Source organism: Erinaceus europaeus, chromosome 21 (genome assembly GCF_950295315.1).
Source record: "Erinaceus europaeus chromosome 21, mEriEur2.1, whole genome shotgun sequence".
NCBI classification, from domain to species: domain Eukaryota; kingdom Metazoa; phylum Chordata; class Mammalia; order Eulipotyphla; family Erinaceidae; genus Erinaceus; species Erinaceus europaeus.
The window spans coordinates 27399425-27425538 of record NC_080182.1 but is presented as its reverse complement, the minus strand read 5'-3'; the positions used below and the strand labels follow the sequence as shown (position 1 = coordinate 27425538).

The following is a 26114-nucleotide window of genomic DNA, read 5'->3' as shown; positions in this document are numbered from 1 at the left end:
TGCAGGGGAGTCGCTTCACAGGCGGTGAAGCAGGTCTGCAGGTGTCTATCTTTCTCTCCTCCTCTCTGTCTTCCCCTCCTCTCTCCATTTCTCTCTGTCCTATCCAACAACGACAACAACAATAATAACTACAACAATAAAACAACAAGGGCAACAAAAGGGAATAAATAAAATAAATATTAAAAAAAAAAGAGTGTTATGTGGAAAACTAAGAAATGTGACACATGTACCAGTGACTATTTACTGTCTACTATCAGAGGATGTAGCTGACATAATGACTCCTGTAGTGGGGCTTGAAACCTACCTATACTACACTTCTGAAGTCTCTCCGCTCTAGTTCCGAGCTTCTGACAGTGACATTTAACCTCCTACTATTTGGGCCTTGACATTTGCTCCTGGTGGATGATTCACTTAAAAAACATCTTTAAGGGGGCCACATGGTGACACATCCCACAAAGTGCACATAGTACAAAGTTCAAGGACCTGCTCAAGGATCCTGGTTTGAGTCCCTGGCTCCCCACCTGCAGGGAGGAAGCTTCACAAGAAGTGAAGCAGGTCTGTGAGTCAGTCTCTCTCTCTCTCTGTCCAATAAAATGGGGAAAAATGGCCACAGGAGTAGTGGATCCTTAGTGCTGGCACCGAGCCCCAGTGATAACCCTGGAGGAAACAAAGAAAAAGAGAAAAAAAAATCTTTGACCTTCCTCATTCCTTTTTGACACGATGCATGACTTTACTAGCAAATACTCTGATACAGTCCTGCCAAGGGTGTCTGGGACTGTCCCCCCAGATCTCTCAGACCAGCTCTATGGCGCAGTTGTTCTCTCCAGCCTGAGATGCACTGGCTTGAGGCTCATCGCCGCACCTCTAGCCGCCACGCCACCCCAGGAGTCTGGTAGCGGCAGGACCAGCCTCCCTTCTACAGGGAGTCACCAACACCAGGGGCCAGGGCCAGGGAGCACCCAGCATCCCAGAGAGAGATCCCCTGGAGGCAGCAGGGGAGAGCTTATTAGCCAAGGAGCCTGAGTCAGGCTCCCAGTCAGGCTGCTGGAGGTGGGGGTGGTGAGTGGGCAACTGCTTCACCCTGGATGGCAGCTGAGGGGACCTAACTGGGAGGACACAGAACTCTGTGGTCACCTAAAACACACAGCTTTCCAAGGGCCAGGACACAGCTCAACAGTAGAGAGCAAGCTGGCCATGATGAGACCCTGGGGAGCCCCATGGAGGGTGAAGCAGGGCTGTGGGGTCTCTCCTCTCTCAGCACCATGCACAGCACCCAGGGAGCCATGGAGGGTGGGCAGGGCTGTGGGGTCTGTCCCCTCTCAGCACCATGCACAGCACCCAGAGAGCCCCATGGAGGGTGGGCAGGGCTGTGGGGTCTGTCCCCTCTCAGCACCATGCACAGCACCCAGGGAGCCCCATGGAGGGTGGGCAGGGCTGTGGGGTCTGTCCCCTCTCAGCACCATGCACAGCACCCAGGGAGCCCCATGGAGGGTGGGCAGGGCTGCAGGGTCTCTCCTCTCTCAGCACCATGCACAGCCCCCAGGGAGCCCCATGGAGGGTGGGCAGGGCTGTGGGGTCTCTCCTCTCTCAGCACCATGCACAGCACCCAGGGAGCCCCATGGAGGGTGGGCAGGGCTGTGGGGTCTCTCCTCTCTCAACACCATGCACAGCACCCAGGGAGCCCCATGGAGGGTGGGCAGGGCTGTGGGGTCTTGTCTCAGCACCATGGACAGCACCCAGGAAGCCCCATATAGGGTAGGGCTGACTGTGGGGTGTCTCCTCTCTCAGCACCATGCATAGCATCCAGGGAGCCCCTTGGGGTTGGGGGGTGGGCATCTGATTTTGTCCCTGGAACCTCCTGTCTTGTCACCAGTGTGGCGCTCACAGTCCCAGTGCTGGTCACGGACTCAGAGTGATCTTGGAGCCCTCTGGTAGATGTGCTCCAGCTTTGTCTCTGGAGCCGTGTCACCCATTTCACAGTGACATGACTTGGTCACACTTGTGTTTGTCCCTTGGCTGACTTACTGATGTTGTTGTAGCAAACGTCTTGCAGGTGTCACTTCATATGTCTGTTCTCCTTGTGGCCCTGGATGTGTGTGACCAGAGCACTGAGTCCAGCTGTGGGCTGTGTGGGCAGCAGAGTCTGGGGGCAGCCTGGGGATTCCTCTGTGGCACCCCCCAAAGGTAGGCACAGCCCCTTGCCCCAGGACACCACAGGGTCCCAAAGTTGGGACAGAATGACAGGGGTGGCTGATCAGACAAATCTGAGGGCTCTCTCTCTGCTCATGGGCCAGGCCCCCAAGTGAGACCTTGTCCCCTGGGTCCCTTTCCCTGGGGGGCACCCCTGCTCAAGGCAATGGACAGCTCCTTTTTCCATCCTCTGGGCTCTAGAAACAAGGGGACCAAAGGAAGGACAGAGGCTTCAGACAAAGCAAATCACACCAAGTCCATCTCCCAGGGAACAAAAGTGTACTTTCTATAAAAGACATCTTGAAGTGAAGCTGAGGAAGTCTGTGGTGAGGAGACTGGTGGGGAGGTGCCACTGTGAGAGGCTTTGAGGGATGAAGGTGTCTCCTGCTCCCGGGGCTTGGGGACCATAAGCAAGGGCCCCACGAGGCGCAGGCCCACTGGGAGGGATTGGCTGCCCCTGGGGTCATGGGTGATGCGAGAGGCCATGCCCACCAGTCCCTTTCACCGGCCTCACCATCTGTCTCCCATCCTGTGATGTCTCCCCCTCCCTCCTGTCCCCTCTCTCCCTCCTTCTTCACTGGGGGTGGGGGAGGCTGGGATGCTGCCCTGTGCTCTCTCTTTGCCCATGAGGCCCGGGTTTGAGTCCCCCCACCCTCAGGCCCCCCAACTCCCTGTGTCGCAGCAGCTGAGCACTCCTCCCTGGAGCATGGCGCAGAGGATTGGGTCCGAGGCCGGCTTTATTTGGGGTTCTGGGGGCCAGGCGGGTGGTAGTGTCCTCACTGCTTCTTGGGCAGTGTCCGTTTCCAGCTGGCAAGCTTCTTGCTGCTCTTCCGTGCACGGCTTAGGGCCAGCAGGTCCAGTTCGAGTGGCCTCAGCCTGAGAGGACAGGGGGACAAGCACCTTGGGGGCTGGGAGCCCTGCCCAGGCTCATGGGGTGCCTGCCAGCTTTCCCTCACCCCACTAGTACCTCTACAGGGACAGTGGCCCAACTCAAGGGGGCACCCATGGTGAGCTGGGGTTAGGATAGGAGACCACCCTCTCTCAAGGGGGCTATGGACTGGGAGGGGGCCTGTAGATGGGGTGGGGGCCTGTGAGGGAGAGAAGAGGATGTAGGGGAGCCTGTGGGTGGGGAGGGGGTCTGTTGGAGAGGGGCTTGTGAAGGGGAAGGGAAGTCCTGTGGGGGGAGAGGGGTCTGTGAAAGGGGGGCCCTGTATCCTGGGGCTTGTGTCCTGGGGGCTCTGGATTGGGAGGCCTCTGTGTCCTGGGGGTCCTGGAATGGGAGGACCCTGTGTCATAAGGGGCCTGTGTCCAAGGGCCCTGTGTCAGGGTGCCTCTGTGTCCTGGGGGACCTATGTCCTGAGGGCCCTGTGAATGGGGAGGGCTGTGTCGTGGGGGCCCTGGGTCAGGGGACCTGTTTGTCCAGGGGGTCTTGAGTCCAGGGGACCCTGAGGGGGGGTGTCCTGGGACCTTTGTGTCCTGAGGGCCCTGTGTGGGGGCATGGATCTACCTCCTGTCAGCCTCTGGGGACAATGGCTGGTCCGGCCGGTCCACCCTCTCGAGCAGGCCCAGAGAGGAGAGGCTACCCTGGATGTCTTCCGACATGGCCCTCCTGGTGGCCCGGGGCTCCTCCAAGGTGGAGCTGGGGGTTGGCACGCTGTGGGTGGGTAGGTGTCAACTTGGGGGGCAGCCCGAGGGGGTCTCAGTCACTGCCTGGGAGTGATAACCCCCCAAGGCTGGACATGTCCCCAGCTCTGGGTCAGGGCCACCATCCCTAGCCCCATCATGGAGGAAGGGTGGCAGCATGGTCATCATGGTGGTTCAGGGCTGGGCGTCACCACCCTGAATCCCCCGCCCCCAGGAAGTGCCTGTAGGGGTGAAGATGGTGACCTGACTGGGTCCCAGCAGAACGGCACCAGAAGGCCCCATGCCCCTTAGCGTCTGGCCCCCCACTCTGCTTCCTGTCTCCATAAAACTCCCATCCCAGTTGCTCTAGGACCTCGCATCAGTGGATTTAAGGTCCTTTTGTGACTGGTTGCTCTCATGAGCTAACTGTCCTTAGCTCTTGTCCCTGTTGTGGCACATGTCCCTGTCTCCCTTTTCAAGGCTGCATCATATTCCACAGCATGCAGACCTCTTTCTGCCGATCCACCCATCCGTGGACATTTGGACTGATCCACCTCATAGTCATGTACATGGGTGTGAACATTTCTCTCTGAGGGGTTCTGGGACTCTCCCTGGGGTGGGGCACAGGGTGTCTGGGTGCTAACACCATGAGGGAACTTGAGGTAGAGCAGTGATGACAGCACCAGACTGGAAGGCCTGAGGTCTCAGTCTCCAGCAGTGCCACTCTGCCTGCCTCCCTGACCCCCATGCTGATAAATGTCTAACAACACCCCAAACCCTGAGGGATCACCACCTCACTGCTCCCTAGGAGCCTGGGTCCTGCCCCCACAGTCCCCTGCACCCCGGCTGCCTGGGTTTGGGGGCTGGGCTGCTGTCCCTCACCATGAGCATGGCCTCCGTGGCAGGTTTGGGCTGCGGCTCAGGGTGAGGGAGCCCATCAGCTCAGGGCTGAGTGTTGCCCCTTGGGGTGTGAGGGTGGACACATCCAGCCTGTCCCAGCCCCCGACCCCTTACCCCAGGACAAGCCCCTAATAGCACTTTCGGGGCTTCTTCCCTATAGAGCCCTGGGAGCAGGTTGAGGAGCGTTGAGGACAAGTGACACAGGACGCTGGACACAGCTAACGTGGAGACCAGCAGCACTTCCCCACTGGGGGGGGGCGAGTCTAGGGTGTCTCCCCCAAGCCCTGAGCTGCCCATCACCACATGGGAGGAGCAAAGGCAGTGGGGGAGGCTCTGGTGCTGTAGGATCTCTCCTCTCTCTCTCTCTCTCTTGCTTGCTTTTTTTTTTTTTTTTTTTTTTTTGCCACCAAGGTTATTACTGAGAGTCATTGTCTGCATGATGAATCCACCACTCCTGGCAGCCATTTTCTCCTTTTCTTTCTAATTCTTATTCTTATTCTTATTCTTCTTATTCTTATTCTTCTTATTCTTATTCTGCCTCCAGAGTTATCGCTGGGGCTTGCTGCCTGCACTATAAATCCTGGAGGCCATTTTCCCCCCATTTTTGTTGTCCTTGTTGTTGTTGTTGTTATTGTTGTCATTGCTGCAGTTGTTATTGGATAAGACAGAAAGAAATCAAGAGAGGAGGGGAAGAAAGAGAGGGAGAGAGAGAGAGAGAGAGATAGACACACTACCTGTGAAACAACCCCCCTGCAGGTGAGAAGCTGGAGGCTAGAACCGGTATCCTTACGCCGGTCCTTGCGCTTCGCACCATGTGAGCTTCGCTGAGCTACCGCCCGGTCCCCTTCCTTTCTATCTTTAAATTATTTTTGGATAGGACAGAGAGAAATTGAGAGGGAAAAGGGAGGTAGGGAAGGAGAGAGAGGGCTGGAAAGACATCACTGCAAACAGACTCTCCTGTCTGAGGCTCTGAGGCCACAGGTTCAGTCCTCAGATAGGAAATGCCCTCCCCCAGGCCATCACCTGAGCTTGAAGTCCTCAGGCAGGAAGTGCCCCCACCTGAAATTGAAGTCCTCAGGCAGGAAGTGTCCCCCTCTTACCTGAGCTTGAAGTCCTCAGGCAGGAAGTGTCCCCCTCTTACCTGAGCTTGAAGTCCTCAGGCAGGAAGTGTCCCCCTCTTACCTGAGCTTGAAGTCCTCAGGCAGGAAGTGTCCCCCTCTTACCTGAACTTGAAGTCCTCAGGCAGGAAGTGTCCCCCTCTTACCTAAACTTGAAGTCCTCAGGCAGGAAGTGGCCCATTTTGCCATCCTGCTGGGCCCTCAGGATCTGCTTCAGAAGGTTCTGGCGGCTGTAGCCATATCCATTTAGGATGCAGCCCCCAAACAGCAGCTTCCCGCCTGCAAACATCTGGGGAGGGATGAACCCTCAGCACCCAGCACCCACCTAGGACAAGGCCCTGCAGCTCTCAAAAAAGCCCCCTTCTACCCTCCCCCCCATGGCTGTGGCTGAACCTGAGCCTATCCTTGGGACCCCCACTAGGGAGCAGTCCTGCCCTCAGCCTTGGCCTCCACCAGGCTGACCAGTCCCCCAGATTCTGGGGTGAGAGGATGACTTCCTGCCCCCAGGCCCCACCCACCTAGCACCCTCAGGTACTTGCCTCTTGCCCCTCCTCTGTATGACCAACTGGAATGGGAGGGGACCCCCTGTGGGCAGTCCTGTCCTGCTGCTCTCTGATGCTGTCCCCCCAGCCCTCCCACCAGGCAGAGAGACCCCTACCCACCCACCCCTACTCCTGGCATTCTGAGCTCTAAGCATGGTCACATCCTGTGTAGGCCCCTGAGAAGGAGACATAATGAACTGCCTAAGACTGCACATAGGGGCTTGTTGGGAAGACAGGGCAGGGGGCAAAAGGCAGGGGGCAACAGACAGAAGAACAGAGGGCAAGGAGGGCAGAAGGCAGAGGACAGAGGGCAGGGGGCAGAGGGCTGGGGGCAGAGGGCTGGGAACAGAGGGCAGAGGGTCCGTGTTCAGGGAGTCACAGTTTACAGGCACTTTTCAGCGCCCCCCTACACACACACACACACTCATGCTCGGTGCCTCCGGGAGACCAGGCTGGGCTCACCAGGATCATGCCCTCCACCACCGCGAACTTCTTCACCAGCAGCGGAGGGTCCTTTTGCAGGGCATCGTCCAGGTCATAACGCAGCAGACGGAAGGGGTCATGCCGGCACTGTGGGCAGGGGGTGTCTCAGCCTGGGCAAGGGGTCCCTGCTCTCAGTCCCCCAACCTCTGCCCCGGACCACCTGGGATGCACCTGGATGCAGGGCGAGCCGCGGCCCATCTGCCGGCTGGCGTACAGGGTGTCCAGCAGCCAGCTCAGCTGGGCGGTGCGGCTGGGGGTGTGGCCCCCCAGGATCCCGAACACCAGCACCTGGCTGGGGTCTCGGGGGGCAGCCAGGAAGCGCTCCAGCTCCACGTCAGTGACCAGGGGTGGGTGCAGCAGACAACGGCAGCCCCCCCGCGCATCCTCCCGGAGCAGCAGCCGGCGCAGCACCAGTGGGCAGTCAGATGGGGATGCCGCCCAGCGCATGGGGCTGCCCCGGGGTTCAGGGGCCTTCCTGAAAGGGGGGCACAGGGAATGGCTGGGGGTTGAGTCGGGGGCGGGGGACATGGAGGTGAGAGACATAGGAGGCAGGTGGGGGACAGGATGGGGATGAGGGACACAGGATGGTGGGGGACATAGGGGAAGGTGGGGGACAGGATGGGGGACACAGGAGGGTGGGGGACATAGGAGGCAGGTGGGGGACAGGATGGGGGACATAGGGGGCAGGTGGGGAGGATGGGGATGGGGGACACAAGGGGATAGGGAGATGCGGGGCAGTGGACAGGTAGGGGACAGGGCAGGGACAGAGGACACAGAGGGTAGGTGGGGAATGGGGTGGAGGACACGGGAATGGGGGAGTGGGGGACAGGGGGAAAGAGCAGGGTTAGCGGTTGGGAGAATAGAAGGAGTCAGGCAGCTGCCCATCACCCTCCTGTCCTCACCCACCCACCACTGTGACAATAGGGTAGGGGAAAACTCACTCTCTGGGACCCTGCAGGGATGGCCACCCCGCTGGGACAGAATCTGAGACCCAGGATGTCCTTCCCACCTCTTTCTAGCCTCCTCTGAGGTACTGTCACCCAGCCCCCACACTTCACAAGGCAGGGCCCTCCCTCCTTGGGTGCTGGCTGACTCCCAGGCAGCATGCCCACTCCCCAGGCTGTACTCCCTCCCCCAACATGGTACCCTGAGAGCATGGCCTTGGGGCCTTCTGCTCAGGGGTGAGCATTCAAACTGCCTCAGCTGCACACTCAGCACTGAGTACCCAGCACTAAGCTAGGCTGCCCTGCTGTGAGGTTGTGGCATTTCTTTTTTTCTTTTTTTTTTTTTTTTTTTGCCTCCAGGGTTATTGCTGGGGCTCAGTGCCTGCACCCTGAATCCACTGCTCCTGGAAACCATATTTCCCCCCTTTTGTTGCCCTTGTTGTTGTAGTCTTGTTGTGGTTATTATTGTTATTGTTGGTGTCGTTTGTTGGATAGGACAGAGAGAAAGGGAGAGAGGAGGGGAAGACAGAGGGGGAGAGAAAGATAGACACCTGCAGACCTGCTTCACCACTTATGAAGTGACTCCCCTGCAGGTGGGAACCCGGGGGCTAGAACCGGGATCCTTACGCCAGTCCTTGTGCTTTGCGCCATGTGCACTTAACCCAGAAGTTGTGGCATTTCTAGAAAGATTCACTTTATATTAGACACATACAGAGTGTCATGTGAGTGGGTGGGAGGAAGGGGAAGGACAGAGAGGAAAGAAGGGAAAGGGAGATAGATAGATGAGAGAGAGAGAGAGAGGGGGAGAGAGAGAGAGAGAGAGAGAGAGAGAGCAGAGCACCCTCTGGCACATGTAGCCCCGGGGGTCAGACCAGGGTGCAAATCCTGTGCTCCACAGCTGAGCTATCCCCAGAGCAGTGCAGGAGAGCCAGGCTTTCCCTGGCATGTGGTGCTGGCAGGGCCAGCAGCAGCCAGGGCCACTGGTCTGGGTCCCCGCAGTGACCAGAGGCAAAGAGTGGCAATGATTCAGAAAATGCACCAGGGCCACTATAGGGACTCAGTCCCTGCTAACAGGCCCACCATTCCTGGTGACTATTTCTCTCTCCTTTTTTTCTTCTTCTTTCTTTTGTTGAGAGAGACAGAGATGAACTGAGATGGGGAGACAGAGACAGAGATACCTGCAGCCCTGCTCCACCACTCGTGCATCTTCCTCCTAGAGGTGGGGAGCACAGGCTCGAACTCAGGTCCTTGCACACAGTAACATGTGTACCCTCTAAATTTCTCTCTGTCCTATCCAATAATAATAAAAAAAAAAAGAAAGAAAGAAAGAAAGAAAGAAAGAAAGAAAGAAAGAAAGAAAGAAAAGAAAAAAGGAAAACATTGCCACCAGGAGCAATGGATTTGTAGTGCTGGCACTGAGCCCAGCAATAACCGTGGAGGCATAAATAAATAAATAAATAAATAAATAACACAAAGTTTGGAAAATATTTTAGAAAAGAAAAAGCTGTGGTCTGGGAGGTGGCACAATGGATAAAGCATGAGATTTTGAGTTCCATCCCCGGCAGCACATACACCAGAGTGATGTTTGGTTCTTTCTCTCTCTCCCTTCCTATCTTTATTTCTTTCTCTCTTTCTTCCTTCCTTCCTTCCTTCCTTCCTTCCTTCCTTCCTTCCTTTCTTTCTTCCTTTCTTCCTTCCTTCCTTCCTTTCTTTCTTTCTTTCTTTCTTTCTTCCTTTTTATATTACAGAATTACATGTCGACGGGGGTTTGAATCCACACCATTCCTGCCACCAGAGTTCTGAATCTTCACTCTTCCCACTGTAATCCACCACTGTTCCCCTAAAGTTTTAGACATGGGCCCTCCTATCTTTCTCATAAATAGAAAAAAGATCTTAAAAAGAAAGAAAGAAAGAAAGAAAGGAAGGAAGGAAGAAAAAAAAGAAAGAGAAAAGAAGAGAACTGAGTCAGACAGAAATCTCTAAAAATATAGCATTATTAGGTGCAAAAGCCTAGTTCTAAACATGGTTTTCAACATGATGGCATTTAGGAAGGACAAACAACTCCGAAGAAGAGGAGGAAGTGAGGTATGTTTCATCTCCCTGCCCAGTGTGGAGGGAAGCCATGGGTTGAACAGGGGAGCAGGGGGCTGTCTGTCTGTCCATCTGTGGCCAGCAGGCTGGCCTGTCCCCAGAGCACCCCGGCTCAGTCTCAGTGGACTGTGGGTTTCCAAATGGCTACTGCGCAGCCGGCAAGGCCTCACTCTGAGGATCCGGGGATGCAGGGCACCCCACCTCCAACATGCAATGAGCCAGGGCCCCAAGCAGAGAGCAGAACTGACTCCACCGTGTGAGGATGTGTCGTCACCCTTCCGGGACTAAGAACTAGAAAGGCCCCTCCAGATGGTGCACAGTGGACAAAGCGCTGGACTCTGCTGAGGCCTCAGGTTGAAGCCTCCGAAGCACCACAGTGATGCTTTGGTTCTCTCTCCCTGCTCTCTTATAAATAGATAAATAAATGTATTTGAAAAATGTAAAAGCTATTCTTAGCTGGCCCATAAGTGTATGGCTGTGAAATTATACCCCTGGAATCTTAAAAATCTATAAAACTTTGTGAACTCACTAATAAAAAGAAGACAAATTAGCAGAGCTGGCCCACAGCCCCGTGTGCAGTCTCCTGCCTGGCTCTGCGGCTTCACCTCCACTCAGAGAGGCAGACAGTGGGGGGCTGGTCTCCCTAGGGTGGACAGTGGGGAGGGAGCTGGTCTCTCCGCCTACCTGGGCACGGCTTTGCTCGAGAGGCGGACAGAGATGGTCGTCCTGCGACTGGGACTCATGGGGACTGAGGTGGCAGTGTCATCCCTCCCTGGCTCAGCCATGGGAGACTCGAGCCGGGAAGACGAGGACTGGACGATCCCGTCACCCAGGGAGGCGCTGACCTTGGGCACCTGCTCCAGCTGGACCCCGGACTTGGTCCTGGTGCGGCTGAGCTCGGTCTCTTCCCGCATGGGGTACTGGATGGTGAACAGGCCTGGCAGGAAGGCTGGGTCACCACATGTTGAGCCATACTGTCCCCTTGTGCCCCAGGCCGTGGACCCCACCAGGCAGACAGTGAGTGTCCAGGCCACTGGACCCTGCACACAACCCCACAGGGCCTCAGCACACAGCTGCCAGAGTGTACAGGCCCAGCTGGTAGCCTCCTGGCATCATTACTGCTTCTGCCTCCACACTGAATGGGGCTGCCAGGCCAGAATCCTCCTCTTGCCCTCCTGTGCTGGTGCTGGAGCAGAGCTGGGCACTCGGCACCAAGGTGACCAGTCAGAGCCCCCTGCCTCTGGGAGCCCAGGTGTTCAGGGGAGCAGAAGGAAGGCACACACTGTCTCCACAGCACAGGGCAGTGAGGCTTCTGGGTCAGCACAGGGAGTGCCAGAAGCTCCCAACAGAGAGGAGCCAGGGCCCTGCTAGGGGGTCCCGGAGAGGAGGCCTGAAGCAAAGTCTCTGCAGGAGGAAGAGAAAGTCCCAGGTAGGCTGGGGGCGGGCAGGAAATCCCTTTGGGCCCAGCAAACATGGCAAGGACTCTGTGCACATGTATGTGTCATGGGTGGGGAGTGGGTGCAAATATCCCTTTGTCCCTGGCTGTCAGCAGTGAGGAGACCACCTAGATGGGAGAGAGGTCTTGGGGGCACCCTCTGGCCTGGGGATGGCAGCTGTGCTGTCTCTGCTGGGAGCTCAGAAGGGACAGAGCCCAGCAAGAGAAGGCTGGGCCAAGAGGAAGACAGGGACAGAGGGGCTCTGGAGGGGGGGAAACCCTCCTTCCCATGTGAGAAGCCTTCCTCCCTAAGGGGAAGCCCTCCTCCTCAGCAGTGAGTTTATTACAGGCCAACTGCTTAAATGGTGCTCAAAGCCTGGGACCACCATGGACAACCCTGCAGGACCATCTTGGACGGTGCAGTGCCCACCCCCTCTGTCCATCTGTCTGTCACTCTGAGTACTTTGGAGCCCGTGCCTCAGCTGGAGTGTGAGGGGCCCTGGTAGCTGCCTGTGTCCCTGTGTGCCTGTGATGGTGGTCACTCCCCTCACCTGCCACGAGCAAGACGCAGTTCATGAACTGGGACACTGTCTTTTGGAAGCGTTTCTTGATGGCCAGCGCCCGGCTGCCCTTGGACAGCCTGTCCTCCATGCTGCCCAACCGGTGGCTCACCTGGGGAGGCCAAGGAGGAGGCAGGGCCCACAGGATGTCCCCTCCTGGCCACAGACAGCTCTGCCCCGTCAGCCGGGACCCAGCTCCCCACACACCGCCCCTGCAGGGCACAATAGTCCTGGGAAGAGCCACTCGGTGACAGTGATGGTGACAGTGACAGCTGCCCCAGGCAAGGGAGGGAAGGGAGATGCCCAACACCCAGAGGATGGGCTGGCCTGGGCTCAGCTCACTCACCCGCCTGTCCTGGCCGTGGGGACAGTTGTTGGCTGACACAGGAAGTGTGACCGTCTCGTGCATGGAGGTGAAGGTGACCACCATAGAGTCCTGGCCCAGCACCGTCAGCTTCATCTGCTCGTTAACCTGCAAGCACAAGCCACTCAGTGCCCCACCTGTGCCCCATGTTCCCTGTGTCCCCCATGTTCCCGCCTGTGCCCCTATGTCTCCATGTTCCCCCACATCCCCCTATGTCCCCTGTGTGCCCTGTGTCCCCCATGCCCCTGCCTGTGATCCCTGTGTTCCCTTGAGCCTCCTGTGTCCCCTGTGTCCCCCCCATGTCCTTCATGACCCCCTGTGTCCCCCCTGTGTCCCTGTGTCCCACCCACACCCACCCTCCACAAAGGCCTAGTCCTGTGGCCCGAGGCCAAGGCTGCTCAGCTCTGGCTGGAATTGGCTGCTGGGAGGAAATGTGTTGAGGATGCTTCCTTCTCTGCAGGAGCCAACGGAGAGGCAGCTCAGGCCTCCTGTCCTGGCCCAGGACTGAGTGTGACAGGCACAGGGTGGGGTGTGGGAGGGCTGCCGGCCAACCTGCCCCATGGTGGCCACAGTGCCCCCACCCAGGTGGATCCTTGTCTGCTCTGCAGCCCAGAACACCCAGCCCAGGAGGGAGCCCGCATCCACGTCAGTGCCCACGTTGCCGCTCCTTCCAGAAGCCCCAGGGTGCGGTCCTCACTGTCATCTCCCGTTTGCTCATAGTGGCCGAGCTGGGGCTAGCTGCCAAGCACAGCCGGGTCACAGGAGGGCCACCTGGGCAGGGTGGAGGGGCACACAGGTGGGGTTGACTCGATGGAGAGACAGAGACATGCAGGGCTTCTCTCCCAGCCACTCCCCTGCCCCTTCCTCCCTCCCCATCCTGCCCGCCTTTGGGGAAAGTCCTCACCAGACCCTTCTGCACTAGTAGAAGCCAGGGCTAGTGCCCAGATAACAGGCCTAACTGCTCCCACAGCCCTGAATGTGGACCTCATCCTCCTTATAGGGGCCCCCTGTCTCGGAGATGGCACAGAGGTCTGCAGAGATGCTCCTATCTGAGGCTCCATGGTCCTAGGTTCAATCCCTAGCATCACCATCAGCCAGAGCTCAGCAGGGCTCTGGGAAATAATAATAATAATAATAAGGAGTTGGACGGTAGCGCAGTGGGTTAAGCGCACATAGTGCAAAGTGCAAGGACCCACTTAAGAATCCAGGTTCGAGCCCCCGGCTCCCCACCTGCAGGGGAGTCGCTTCATAGGCAGTGAGTGAAGCAGGTCTGCAGATGTCTGTCTTTCTCCCTCTCCGTCTTCCCCTCCTCTCTCCATTTCTCTCTGTCCTATCTAACAATGATGACATCAATAACAACAACAATAAAAAACAAGGACAACGGGGGTCGGGCAGTGGCGCAGTGGGTTTAAGCGCATGTGGTGCAAAGTGCAAGGACTGGCATAAGGATCCCGGTTCAAGCCCCTGGCTCCCCACCTGCAGGGGAGTCGCTTCACAGGCGGTGAAGCAGGTCTGCAGGTGTCTTTCTCTCCCCCTCTCTGTCTTCCCCTCCTCTCTCCATTTCTCTCTGTCCTATCCAACAACGAACAACATCAACAATGGCAATAATAATAACCACAATGCGGCTACAACAACAAGGGCAACAAAAGGGGGGAAAAATGGCCTCCAGGAGCTGTGGATTCATGGTGCAGGCACCGAGCCCAGCAATAACCCTGGAGGAAAAACAAAACAAAACAAAACAAGGGCAACAAAAGGGAAAATAAATATAATTTTTAAAAAATAATTAATAATAATAATGCTGGGGAGACAGCACAATGGTTCTGCAGAGACTCTCCTGTCTGAGGCTCCGAGGCCCAACGTTCAGTTCCCAGCACTACCATTAACCAGAGCTGAGCAGAGCTGAAGGACCCTCTCTTCTTCTAGAGAGTACAGTAGGGGCTAGGAGAGAGCTCCCCTAGCTGAGTGTATGCTTGGCCGTGTGCAAGGACCTGGGTTCAAATGTCTGACACCACATAGGAGCACCAAGTACCAGAGAAAGCTTATAGGGAAGCTTCTTTTCTCTTTCTCTCCCTCTCTCCCCCTCTCTTTTTAAATATTTATTTATTTATCCCTTTTTGTTGCCCTTGTTGTTTTATTGTTGTAGTTATTATTATTGTTGTTCTTGATGTCATCATTGTTGGATAGGACAGAGAGAAATGGAGAGAGGAGGGGAAGACAGAGAGGGGGAGAGAAAGACAGACATTTGCAGACCTGTGAAGCGACTTCCCTGCAGGTGGGGAGCCAGGGGCTCAAGCCAGGATCCTAACACTGGTCCTTGAACTTTGTGCTTAACTCGCTGTGCTACCACCCAACGCCCTCTCTCTCTCTCTCCGTTTCTCTTCCTCTCTGCTTCTCTCTGTTCGAAGAGGGGTGAAGTCCACTTGGGTGATGGACTCTACAGAAAGCCCAGAAGCAGAATAAAAGTGACTAAAGCAGGAGAGTGACAGGAAGTGCTGTGTAGGCTGGGAGTGGGGCCCTCGAGCACTGTGCTTGACAGAAATGAGTCCCAGCAGAGCCATTACTGCTAGGCGGCCCTGAACCCTGGTGACCTTCCTCAGAGGCTGCTGAGCAGGGCTCAACCTGACAGCTGTGTCTCCCCATCTCTGCATCTGGGTAACAACCTCCCACAATGACTTGGGCATGGGCATCCCCCAGGCCACTGTCTTTTTAGGGGTTCTTAACAACCACATATTCTCACCTCCCAGTGAGCCCAGTGGGCAGATCCGAAGGCATGCTGACCTCTGACATGTTCTTAACCCCTCTGTTTCTGTCCAGCTCGTGCCCCAAGGCATGGTCACCTGTGGCCCCCATATTCCACATCTCAGACAGCTGAATGCTCTTGTCACACAGAGTCCTTCTCAAATACCGTGGCTACCCTGGTATTGTCAGGTCTGGGCAGTGACTACTGAGCTGTCTCCCCAGGCCCACCATGGCCCAGCACTAGCTCACAGACACCATTTAGCAGGCCAGCCCCTCAGAAAGGACTGACAGACGGTCCCAGTGTGCTGGCTCTGCTCCCACTCTCAGAAAACTCAAGCAAAAAACACAGCCACAGCCACCCAAAGACTGAAGACTGTTCAGAAGCAGACTATGAGGAGTCAAAGCTTGAAAGAGCTGCAGCGCAAGAGGGATTCTTGCTGTAGAGCTCAAGCCAAGAGGAGGCCCACGGCCCCAGCCCAGAGTCCACCCTCCATGTCCTAGTCACAGGACCGAGCCTGCAAGCCACAGTCACAGAAGGAGACCATTCCAGAAGACGCAGAGAGAGGGAAAGAAACCCAGGCTCCATGCATACACTGTCCCTGGAGGGTGCAAGACAGCAGGACCCAAAGCCAACACAAGGCCACAGAGGGCACACAAGGCCACAAATGACCTCGTGGAAGTACCCATAATGCAGCTCTTAGTGGTTGTGGCTGCACATGTGCAGAGCAGGAAGCAGCCTCTCACTGGGCCCAGAAGGCCACACAGACCACACAAGGCCACACACAGGCCACACAAGGCCACACATAGGCAACACACAGACCACACAAGGCCACACAGGGCTACACACAAGCAACACAAGGCCACACAAGGCTACACAGGCCAAACTGGCTACATAGGGACACAGTGACAAAGGCCTGCCCTGCAGCAAGCCACTCTGTGGTGTGGTCTAGAGAGTTTACCGAGTGTTGGGTGTCAGCACTGTTTAGAGAAACACACCAGTACCCAAGAGACTGCACCTCATGATTCCCTCAAAGCCAGAACCCACAGCAACTGAATGGGGAGGAGTCTAATTCCTGCCGGGGCTCACACGATGGCGGAACCACAGATGAGGTCTCTCAAGGGGCAACTGATGGAGTCAGTGAGGTGGAGCACATGCTTGCAGTGATGGGAAACAGGATATCTCTCTGTCTCTCTGCATCCCCTCCCTTCTCAATTTCTCTCTGTCCTGTCAAATAAAATAGAAAGGAAATAAGAAAAAAGAAAAAACTGCCCACTGGGAGTGGTGTATCCATAGAGCACTCTGGGATATGATGGGTGGGGACCCTGTACTCTGGGATGTGCTGGGCAGTACCCAGCAGTCCTGATCAGTCCCAGGCAGTCCTGGGCAGTCATGGCAGACCTAGGAAGTCATGGGCAGTCCCAGGCAGGCCCTGTGCCCAGCATTATCCCCCTTACCTTGTACTCCAGGGAGAGCAAGGTCTCTGCCTTTGAGGCCCAGCTCCACTTGTGCACCACATAGCCCTTGGAGTCATTGGTGGTCCCGCCTTCCTCATCCAGAACCAAGACATACGGGCAGCTGGGAGAGAGACAAGAGACAGGAGAGATGCAGGGAGATCCCTGAAGGAAGCTTGGGCACCAGGGGCTCACAGGTGGCTCTGTGACTCCCCCAGCCAGAGGGGCCCTGTAGGAAACCCCATCAGGTAGCCCAAGACCCCTCCTGGGCTGACACTCGGGGAGCATGTAGATGAGGTGGGGAGCACAGGGTGGTGTGGCCTGAGAGATGCCAGTGGTCAGCCAAACCAAGAGAGAGAAACCCAGAGAGCACCCCTGAGCCTCAGAGATCCCAGTGCCAAAATGGGAGGAGAGGAGGCGCTACCCCAGGGCAGCACCTATGGAGGGCAGACAAGTCCCATGAAGATGACTTCTTACCAATGGCCTCAGGCTTGGCGGCCATGGCCTCTCCCTCACTCTCTCAGAGAAAAGCGCCTTCACCACTGAAAACCACCCCATGAGAGTAACCCCAATGCAGCTCTTAGAAGGAGGGGCTGCTAGGGGCCGGGCAGTAGCGCAGCGGGTTAAGTGCATGCCGTGCAAAGCGCAGGGACCGGCGGAAGGATCCCGGTTTGAGCCCCCAGCTCCCCACCTGCAGGGGAGTCGCTTCACAGGCGGTGAAGCAGGTCTGCAGGTGTCTGTCTTTCTCTCCCCCTCTCTGTCTTCCCCTCCTCTCTCCATTTCTCTCTGTCTATCCGGCAACAACAATAATAGTAACAACAACACTGATTAAACAAACAAGGGCAACAAAAGAGGAAAAAATGGCCTCCAGGAGCAGTGGATTCGTAGTGTAAGCATCGATCCCCAGCAATAACCCTGGAGGCAACAAAAAAGAAGAAGAAGAAGAAGTAGTAGGGGCTGCATGGGCGCAGAAATACCCACAGTGCAGCTCTTAGTGGTTGGGGCTGCACAGGTGAAGAGCAGGAAGCAGCCTCTGCTGGGCCCCTCAGGCCATGGCCGATCCCCCCAACCCCTTGAAGTCACCCAGCCCCCTTGTCCCAGGGACTCTGGCTCCCCCTGCAGTTTCTCTGTGGCCAGGTCCCCTCAACCTACCGGGCCTTGCCACTGTAGTGGACGCAACCCTGGCCTTCAGCGTTGAACAGAGCGAGGAAGGAGAGGTTGGGCATGTCATTGAAGAGACAGGTGATGGCTCGGCCCCGGCAGCAGGTGGGGATCTGGCACATGGCAATGTTCCCAGAGGGGTAGCTGGTGGCTTAGTCAAGGGGAACTAGCAGGAACCCCAGGAACACCGGGTTGTGGTCCCTGTTCCCAGGGAAGGCAAGTCTCCATGTCTATGTGACTATGTGTGAGCTGGGTGCAGCATCTCAGAGACCCTCTCCATGAACCAGCACTTCCATAAAACCAGAGCTCTAGGGCGGAGGGTAGATAGCATAATGGTTATGCAAACAGGCTCTCATGCCTGAGCCTCCAAAGTCTCAGGTTCAATCCCCCACACCACCATAAACCAGAGCAGAACAGTGGTCTGGTTAAAAAAACATATATATATTAAATTAAAAAAAAACACAGAGCTCTAGAGGGTCAGGCAGTAGTGCAGAGGGTTAAGTACACATGGTGCAAAGCGCAACCACCGGTGTAAGGACCCCTGTCTTCCCACTTGCGGGGGGGGGGTCACTTCACGGACAGTGAAGCAGGTCTGCAGGTGTCTGTCTTTCTCTCCCCATCTCTGTCTTCCCCTCCTCTCTCTATTTAAAATATTTTTTAAATATTTATTTATTCATTTTCCCTTTTTGTTGCCCTTGTTGTTTTTATTGTTGTAGTTATTATTGTTGTTGTTGGATAGGACAGAGAGAAATGGAGAGAGGAGGGGGAGACAGACGGGGAAAGAAAGATAGAAACCTACAGACCTGCTTCACCAATTGTGAAGCGACCCCCCTGCAGGTGGGGAGCCAGGGGCTCAAACCAGGATCCTTACGCTGGTCCTTATGCTTTGCACCATGTGCATTTAACCCGCTACGCTACCGCCCAACTCCCAATTTCTCTCTGTTCTATTCAACAACAACAATAGCAATAACAATAACAACAAACAATAACAAGGGCAACAAAATAGGAAAAATGGCCTCTAGGAGCAATGGATTCGTAGTGCAGGCACCAAGCACCAACAATAAGCCTGGAGGGAAAAAAAACAGAGCTCTGGTAAAAAAAAGTAAAAAAAAAAAAAAAGAGGGGGATTCGGATGGTAGCCCAGCAGGTTAAGTGCAGGTGGCGCAAAACGCAAGGACCAGTGTAAGGATCTTGGTTCGAGCCCCCGGCTCCCCACCTGCAGGGGGGTCGCTTCACAGTCTGTGAAGCAGGTCTGCAGGTGTCTATATTTCTCTCCCCCTCTCTGTCTTCCCCTCCTCTCTCCATTTCTCTCTGTTCTATCCAACAATGATGACATCAATAACTACAACAATTAAAAAACAACAAGGGCAACAAAAGGGAATAAATAAATAAATATTTTTTTTAAATTTAAAAGATTAAGATAGATATAAAAAATGTAAAAAAAAAAAAAGAAGAAGATCTTAAAGTAACTGAAGGGGTTGGGCTGTGGTGCACCAGGTTAAGTGCACACATTACAGTGTACAGGGACCCAGGTTTAAGCCCTGGCTGCCCTCCTACAGAGGGAAAGCTTCACGCACGAGTGGTGAAGCAGGGCTACAGATGTCTCTCTGTTTCTCTCCTTCTCTATCTTCCCTTCCCCTCTCGATTTTTCTCTGGCCTAGCTAATAAAATGTGGGGAGGGAGGGGGAGAAAGAGAAAAAATGGCCACCAGGAGCAGTAGATTCCTAGTGCCAACACCAACTCCCAGTGACAACCCTGGAGGCAAAATAATAATAATAATAAGTTGTATCTTTTAGGACAAAATTATGGAAATGGAGGTGATGATACTTAGTGAAATAAGTAAAGAGTTAAGAAAAAAAAGTATGGTCAGGGGTTTGAGAACATAATAGTTCTGCAAAGAGAATCTTACACCTGAGATTCCAAAGTCTCAGGTTCAATCCCCCACGTCACCATCAGCCAGAGCTGAGCAGTGCTTTGGTAAAAAACAAACAAACAAAACAAAACTACCAGATGGTTTCACTCATATGTGGAATCTGTGTCTCTTCCTCTTTGTGTCTCCCTCTGTCTCTGTCTTTCTAAGAAAGCTGATCTGCAGTGGTCAATTCTGGGTGGTGAGCCCTATCTGCTTAGCCATGGAGTTGGGAAAGACATGCTGCTTCTTGGGCCTACCCGCCCCAAGCCCCCCCCACCTCCCGCCAGAATCCTGCATCCTGCTCACCATCCTGGGAACCTGAGAACAGGCGCCCTACCTCCAGGTGTCTCCCAGCCCACCAAGGCCGGGTAGTGGTGCCCCTCCTCTCACCCCACAGCCCCTCGGGGCGGGGAGGATACTACACGAAGGAAGAGCCGTCGTGGAAGGAGTAGTGTAGCTTGACTGTCTTGCGGGATGCCTTCCAGTCCTTGGAGATCCGCTGCAGGCCAGGCTGGGAGAGGGCTGAGGGCTGCGGCAGGAGGCGGGTAGATGGCTGGCTGCCCAGCGGCGAGGCCATGGGCAGGCTGGGCATGAAGGACTTCACCCTGTAGTTCCGGAGCACCACTGGGTACGAGGGCTTGTCTCTTCCCATGGCCCTCTCTGCCTCTCTGGGGAGGACACGGGGCCTCAGACACTGGGGGTCCACCTGTATGTCCTTCCCGTCCCCACATCCCCTGGCTCCTCCATCTTCCCTCTTCCTTAAGGGGATAGTTTAGGAGGAGCTGAGGAGTCCCAGGACCACACCAAGACCCCAGATGGCCCTGCCTGGTGTCCACACTGAGGACCTGGGGTGAACCACTGCAGAAACAGGGGCCAGAGCTTGGAAGCAACACAGAAAGAGCTTCCTGCCAGAGCCATAGACAGGGCCAAGTTGGGGGCTGTCCCCCTGTTGTGGAACTGCTACAGCCCATCAGGTGGGAGGCGTCATACGGCCACAGCTCAGGTGCCCAGGACTCAGGGACTCAGGGCTCAGGGATACAGGGGCTTAGAGTTCAGGGGCTCAGGGGCTCAGGCTCCAGGGCTCAGAGCTCAATGCTCAGGGCTCAGAGCTCAGTGCTCAGGGCTCAGTGCTCAGGGGTGCAGGACTCAGGGCTGAGGGGCTCAGGAACTCAGGGCTCGGGAGCTCAGGGACAAGGAGCTTAGGGCTCTGGGCTCAAGGGCCTAGGGTCTAGGGGCTCAGGGCTCAGGGGCTTGGGGGCTAGGGCCCTAGGATCTTAGGGCTCAGGGACTCACGGATCAGGGGCACAGGGCTCAGGGCTCAGTGCCTAAGGCTCAGGGGTTCCAGGCTCAAGGATTCTAAGCTCAGGGGTTCAGGGTTCACATGCTCAGGTCTCAGGGTTCAGGGACTCAGGGACTCAGGGGCTCAGGCACTCAGGGTTCAGGGGCTCATCAGTTCAGGGTTCAGAGGCTCAGGGCTCCAGGCTCTGGTTCCCAGGGTCTCAGGGTTCAGGGTTTCAGGGTTTCAGGGTTCAGGACTCAAAGGCTCATGTCACTGGAGGATCAGGGCTCAGGGGCTCATGACTCAGGGCTCAAGGGCTCAGGGCTCCAGCCATATGGTCTAGCTGCTTGGCCCAGACTTTAGGGGTCCATACTCCACCTCTGTGACCCCACCCCCATGACCTCTGGCCTACCCCCACCCCTCAGGAGCTCACATCTGGCGGCAGAGCTTCTGCAGCCGCTGGCGGGCTTCGGGGCAGGGGTCTGTGATGTGGAGCTCGGTAGCCGAGGGGGCCCCCTGCATGGCCAGCTGGTCCAGCTCTTCTGTCGTCCTCAGCCTGCCTGCAGTTGGAAACAGGGCTCAGGTCGGCTTCTCTGACTCGGCCCCTGATACACCCAGAGGGTGTCACCCTGTGAAGCTGGTGGGTTGATTCCCCAAAAGTGACCACCTTTCTGGTGGGTTGATTCCCTGAGAGTGACCACCTTTCTGGTGGGTTGATTCCCTGAGAGTGACCATCTTTCTCAGCTTTTAAGATTATTTTTATTATTTATGTATGTATTTATTGGATAGACAGTCAGAAATAGAGAGGAAAGGGGAAGATAGAGAGGAAGGGAGACAGAAAGACACCTGCAGATAGGACTGGGGGCTTGAAGTTGGGTCCTTGTGCATTGTAACATGTGCCCTCGTCCAGGTGTGCCAGCACCCAGCCTACTAAGATTATTATTTATTTTATTTATTTTTAAATATTTATTTATTTCCTTTTGTTGCCCTTGTTGTTTTATTGTTGTAGTTATTATTGTTGTTGTTATTGTTGGATAGGACAGAGAGAAATGGAGAGAGGAGGGGAAGACAGAAAAGGAGAGACAGTTGCAGACACCTGCAGACCTGCTTCACCGCCTGTGAAGCGACTCCCCTGCAGGTGGGGAGCTGGGGGCTCGAACCGGGATCCTTGAGCCAGTCCTTGCGCTTGTGCCACCTGTGCTTAACCTGCTGCGCTACCGCCCGACTCCCAATTATTATTATTTATTTTGGGTAGAGACAGAGAAATTGAGGAGGGGGGGAGATAGAGGGAGAGAGACAGAGATCGCTGCAGACCTGGTCTGCTTGGAAAGCTTCCCCACTGCAGTTGGGGAGCAGGGGCTCGAACCCGGGTCCTTGAGCATGATGACATGTGTGCACTCAGCCAGGTGTGCCACCACCCGGCCTTTCTCACTTTGGTGCAGTGCCAGGGGTGGGGTTCAGACCCACCTGCATGCAAGGTGTGCACTCGACCTGCATCCCACCTTCTTGCACTCTCCTCTGAATGTACTTGGTTGTTTTCCCTTCACTCCATGATCCTGGGCTCTGGGTGCTGCGTGTTTGTTCATTTATCTGTTTATTTTAGCTTCTAAGTGTTTCTAGTTTCCTTTGTGAGTGTTTCTTTGATCCATGTGTCATTTCATCTCCAAAATTTGGTTAACTTCCCAGTTGTCTTTGTGACTGACTTCTCATTTTACCCCACTTTTTTTTTTAATCAGAGCACTGTTTAGCTCTGGCTTATAGTGGTGCAGAGGATTAAACCTGGGACTTTGGAGCCTCAGGCTAAGAATCTGTTTGCATAACCTTTATTCTATCTACCCTCCTCCAACACTTAGCATTCTTTATTCTCTAATCAACCAGCATGTTAACTCAAGAGGTCCCTGGAGGCTGTCCTTGTGCACTGAGGAAGCCATGAGCCCTGCTCAGCTGTTCGTGCTCCATTTCTGTTATGGTGCCTTGTCTGGCTTCCCCATAGCTGCTCTACTCACCATGAGCTGGGTGTCAATTACAGTTCCTAATGACTCAAGTAGAGATATAATTCTTCATTCCATCAGGTTCTGTCCAGTTATTTGGATGGACTATCAAATGTTCACAGCTAGCTTCATCTTTTTTCCACCCATTTTGTTGCCCTTGTTGTTTTATAGTTGTTGTGGTTATTATTATTCTTGTTATTGTTGTATAGGACAGAGAGAAATGGAGAGAGGAGGGGGAGACAAAGATGGGGAGAGACAGACAGACACCTGCAGACCTGCTTCACCGCCCACGAAGCGATTCCCCTGCAGGTGGGGAGCCGGGGTCTCAAACCAGGATTCTTTCGCCGGTCCTTGAGTTTTGCGCCATGTGTGTTTAACCTGCTGTGCTACTGCCCGGCCCCCTATTTCGTCTTCTTGCTGTGATACCACAATGCATTCGCTGTCTTGTGACTTTAAACCCAAAAGTTTCTCTGCGGCATCAGCACGGCCGCCACACTGCACCGGAGGCAGTTTTCATCCTTTCGTTTTCTTTCTTTTTCTCATCTGAAAAGAGTTTTATTTCTTTACCAAATACCATGGTGGTGGTGGTGGGGAGGGAGATAGTATAATGGTTCTGTAAAAAGTCTCTCCTGCCTGAGACCCCGAAGTTCCAGGTTCAGTCCTCCATACCACCATAAAACCAGAGCTGAGTAGGGCTTTGGTAAAAGAGGGGTGGGGAGAGGGAGAGGGAGAGGGAGAGGGAGAAACAACTCACAATCAGGCAGGGGTTGGATCTCGTGGGAAGGCAGGTGTTTTGTGCACAGAAATTGCCACATAGAAGTGTTTGATCACCCTTCAGTTCTGAGCCCAGGTTGTGTCTGTGGGTCTGGTGTTGGTCTCCTATAAACACCATGTCCTGCATCTCCGCCTGCTTCTCTTAGTGCTTCCAGTCTTTGCATTCTGATTGGCCCATGCAATCCACCCACATTTCCAGTGAAAAACTGGTGAGAGGACTCCTGCCACTGGGCTTTTTGGGTGTCTATATATCACTGTCCCCATCCCTTGTTGGCTGCGTTACTGTCTCCTTTGTGTTTCATCGTCTCCTGAGGATTCTTTTGTCACCAGTGTGGGTGGGACTCTGTGCCCACACAACCCCACTGTGAGTCCAAAGGGCATTCTTTAAAGATAGAGGGAGAAGAGACATCCCCACAGCTCCATCACCCATAAAGCTTCTGTGGGTGGGTGCCCTGAGGGAGTGGGCAGCAGGGCAGATGTGCCTGCAGCTCAGCAGAGCCAGGGCTCCAGCAGGTAGGTTCCTTCCCCACTTGCACAGGCCTTGAGCAGTGAGCTGCTTATACTCCGACTTCAGTCTCTTCGTGTCACTGTTGGTCTGCTCTGCAGTTTTCTTCTTCATGATCACCACTGGGTTATACCTAACATCCCACCCACACTGGTGATAGTAGAATCCTCAGGAGACAATGAAACACAAAGACTCTAACTTAAATTTTTACCAGCGTAATAAACCTCTTGGGGGCCGAGTGGTGGTGCACATGTTACAGTGCGCAAGGACACGGGTTCAAGCCCCCAATCCCCACTTGCAGGAAAGCTTCACAAATGGGGAAACAGGGCTGCAGGTCTCAGTCTCTCCCTCTCTCTCTCTCCCCTCCCTCCTTCTCCCTCTCCTCTCCCACTTCCCTCACAAATTCTCTCTGCTTACCCAATAAGTAATAGATACATAATAAAAAGATAAAGCTCTCCTCTTTTACCACCTTGTCCCCACTCCTTTCAGCTGTCTGTCACAGAATCACATCTCCCAATATCGTGTGCCCAGAACACAGCCGACACTTCATTTAAACACTTGAGCCTTTTAGATAACGTGGAGATTTGGAGCTGCAGCCCAAGCTTACACTACTACTAGCTTTAACATAAATCGTTTTTCCTTTACGTACAACAGTCTCAGGGGACGGGCGGTGGTGCACCCAGCTAAGTGCACATAGCCCTAAGTACAAGGACCCATACGGGGATACGGATTCAAGGCCCCCCAGACCCCCACCCACAAGGGGGGTCACTTTACAAGCAGTGAAGTGGGCCTGCAGGCATCTCTGTCTTTCTCCCTCTCTATCTTCCCTCCCCTCTCAATTCCTCCCTGTCCTATCCAAAAAAATGGCCACTAGGAGCAGTGGATTTGTAGCGCTAGCACCAAGCCCCAGCAATAATCCTGGAGGCAAAATAATAAAATAAAATAATAAATGCCCCGGTCTCCTAAATCGTGTGGAAAACAAACTGCACTTAGAGACCAAGGAGGCCACAGTAGCAGCAGCCTTGCAGCTGCCGGGTCTGCTGGGGGCTCCATCTCCACTTGGGCTGCCCTGAACAGCCCCCTTCACTGCTTCCTGCAGGGTTGACCTTGACATCAGTTCCCTCAGCCATTATCTGACTGAATGAAGGTCAACGCTTTTGCTTCACTTGCTGTTATGGTGCCACAGCCTTCAACAAATCAGCTGGTAACATCCTCAGGGCTCCCAGCATGAATGTGACAAGCCCCTGGGTGGGCTGCCTGCTTTAGACTCTCTTGGTTTCTGCCCAGTAGTTGTCTCTCATCTGCTAAGTTTCATCACCTCCAGTTCCATCCACTTTGTCCCAAAGGACACAATCTCATCTTTTTGATGGCAGAATAGTATTCCATGGAGTATATATTCCATAACTTCTTTAGCCAGTCATCTGCTGAGGGGCATCTAGGCTGTGTCCACTCTTCGGCTGTTGTGAATAATGCCGCTGTGAACACAGGACTGCATGTGTCCCTTCTAACTAGTGTTTGAGTGTCCACTGGATAAATGCCTCAGAGTGGTGTTGCTGGGCCATAAGGTAATTCCATGTTTATTTGTTTGGAGACTGTCAACACAGTCTCCATAGGGGCTCTGCCATTTGCATTCCCACCAGCAGTGGAGCAGAGTCCTTTTTCTCCCCAACCTCATTAGCACCTGTCCTTTCCAGCTTGTTGGTGTCGGCCAGTCTCGGGTGTCCCCAAAGTTGTCCCTTGTGGAGAATGTCAGAAGGCAGGAAGATGTGGTGATGTGAAGTTGTGGAGGGTATGAGAACTCTAAGGCTCAAGGTCCAAAGATGCCTTTCCATGCTCAGTGCCCCTCTGCCTCCCCAGCTCAGCTGAGCTGAGATCCGGAGCAAGAAACCAGCCTCAGACCACAGGCTCAGAGTGGACTCTTGAGTTCACCAAGTCATGGGTCTGTCCACAACTTGGGTGCCATCTGTGGGCCCTGCATGATTGGGGGTCCACCCCTGCCCCCAGAGACGAGAGGGGGCCCGAGTCCCAGCCCCCATGGGGCTGCCCTCTTG

The 26114-nt window shown here is 54.8% G+C and overlaps 1 protein-coding gene across 3 annotated transcripts in view; it reads right to left on the bottom strand.

Annotated features, from left to right (window-relative positions):
* Positions 1-2909: 2909 nt before the first annotated feature.
* The window catches only part of C21H3orf20 (chromosome 21 C3orf20 homolog), a 30042-nt gene continuing 6837 nt past the window's right edge, over positions 2910-26114 (bottom strand). For all 3 annotated transcript variants that reach the window (XM_060180638.1, XM_060180636.1, XM_060180637.1), the window contains exons 5-16: positions 21227-21353; positions 19934-20182; positions 17594-17746; positions 16445-16565; positions 12233-12358; positions 11878-11998; positions 10576-10828; positions 7028-7355; positions 6836-6943; positions 5978-6120; positions 3698-3844; positions 2910-3066 (exon numbers count right to left, since the gene is read on the bottom strand). In XM_060180638.1, the coding sequence (XP_060036621.1) occupies positions 2967-3066; positions 3698-3844; positions 5978-6120; positions 6836-6943; positions 7028-7355; positions 10576-10828; positions 11878-11998; positions 12233-12358; positions 16445-16565; positions 17594-17746; positions 19934-20182; positions 21227-21353 (1976 nt within the window). In that variant the 3' untranslated portion in view covers positions 2910-2966. The remainder of the gene's footprint in view (positions 3067-3697; positions 3845-5977; positions 6121-6835; positions 6944-7027; positions 7356-10575; positions 10829-11877; positions 11999-12232; positions 12359-16444; positions 16566-17593; positions 17747-19933; positions 20183-21226; positions 21354-26114) is intronic.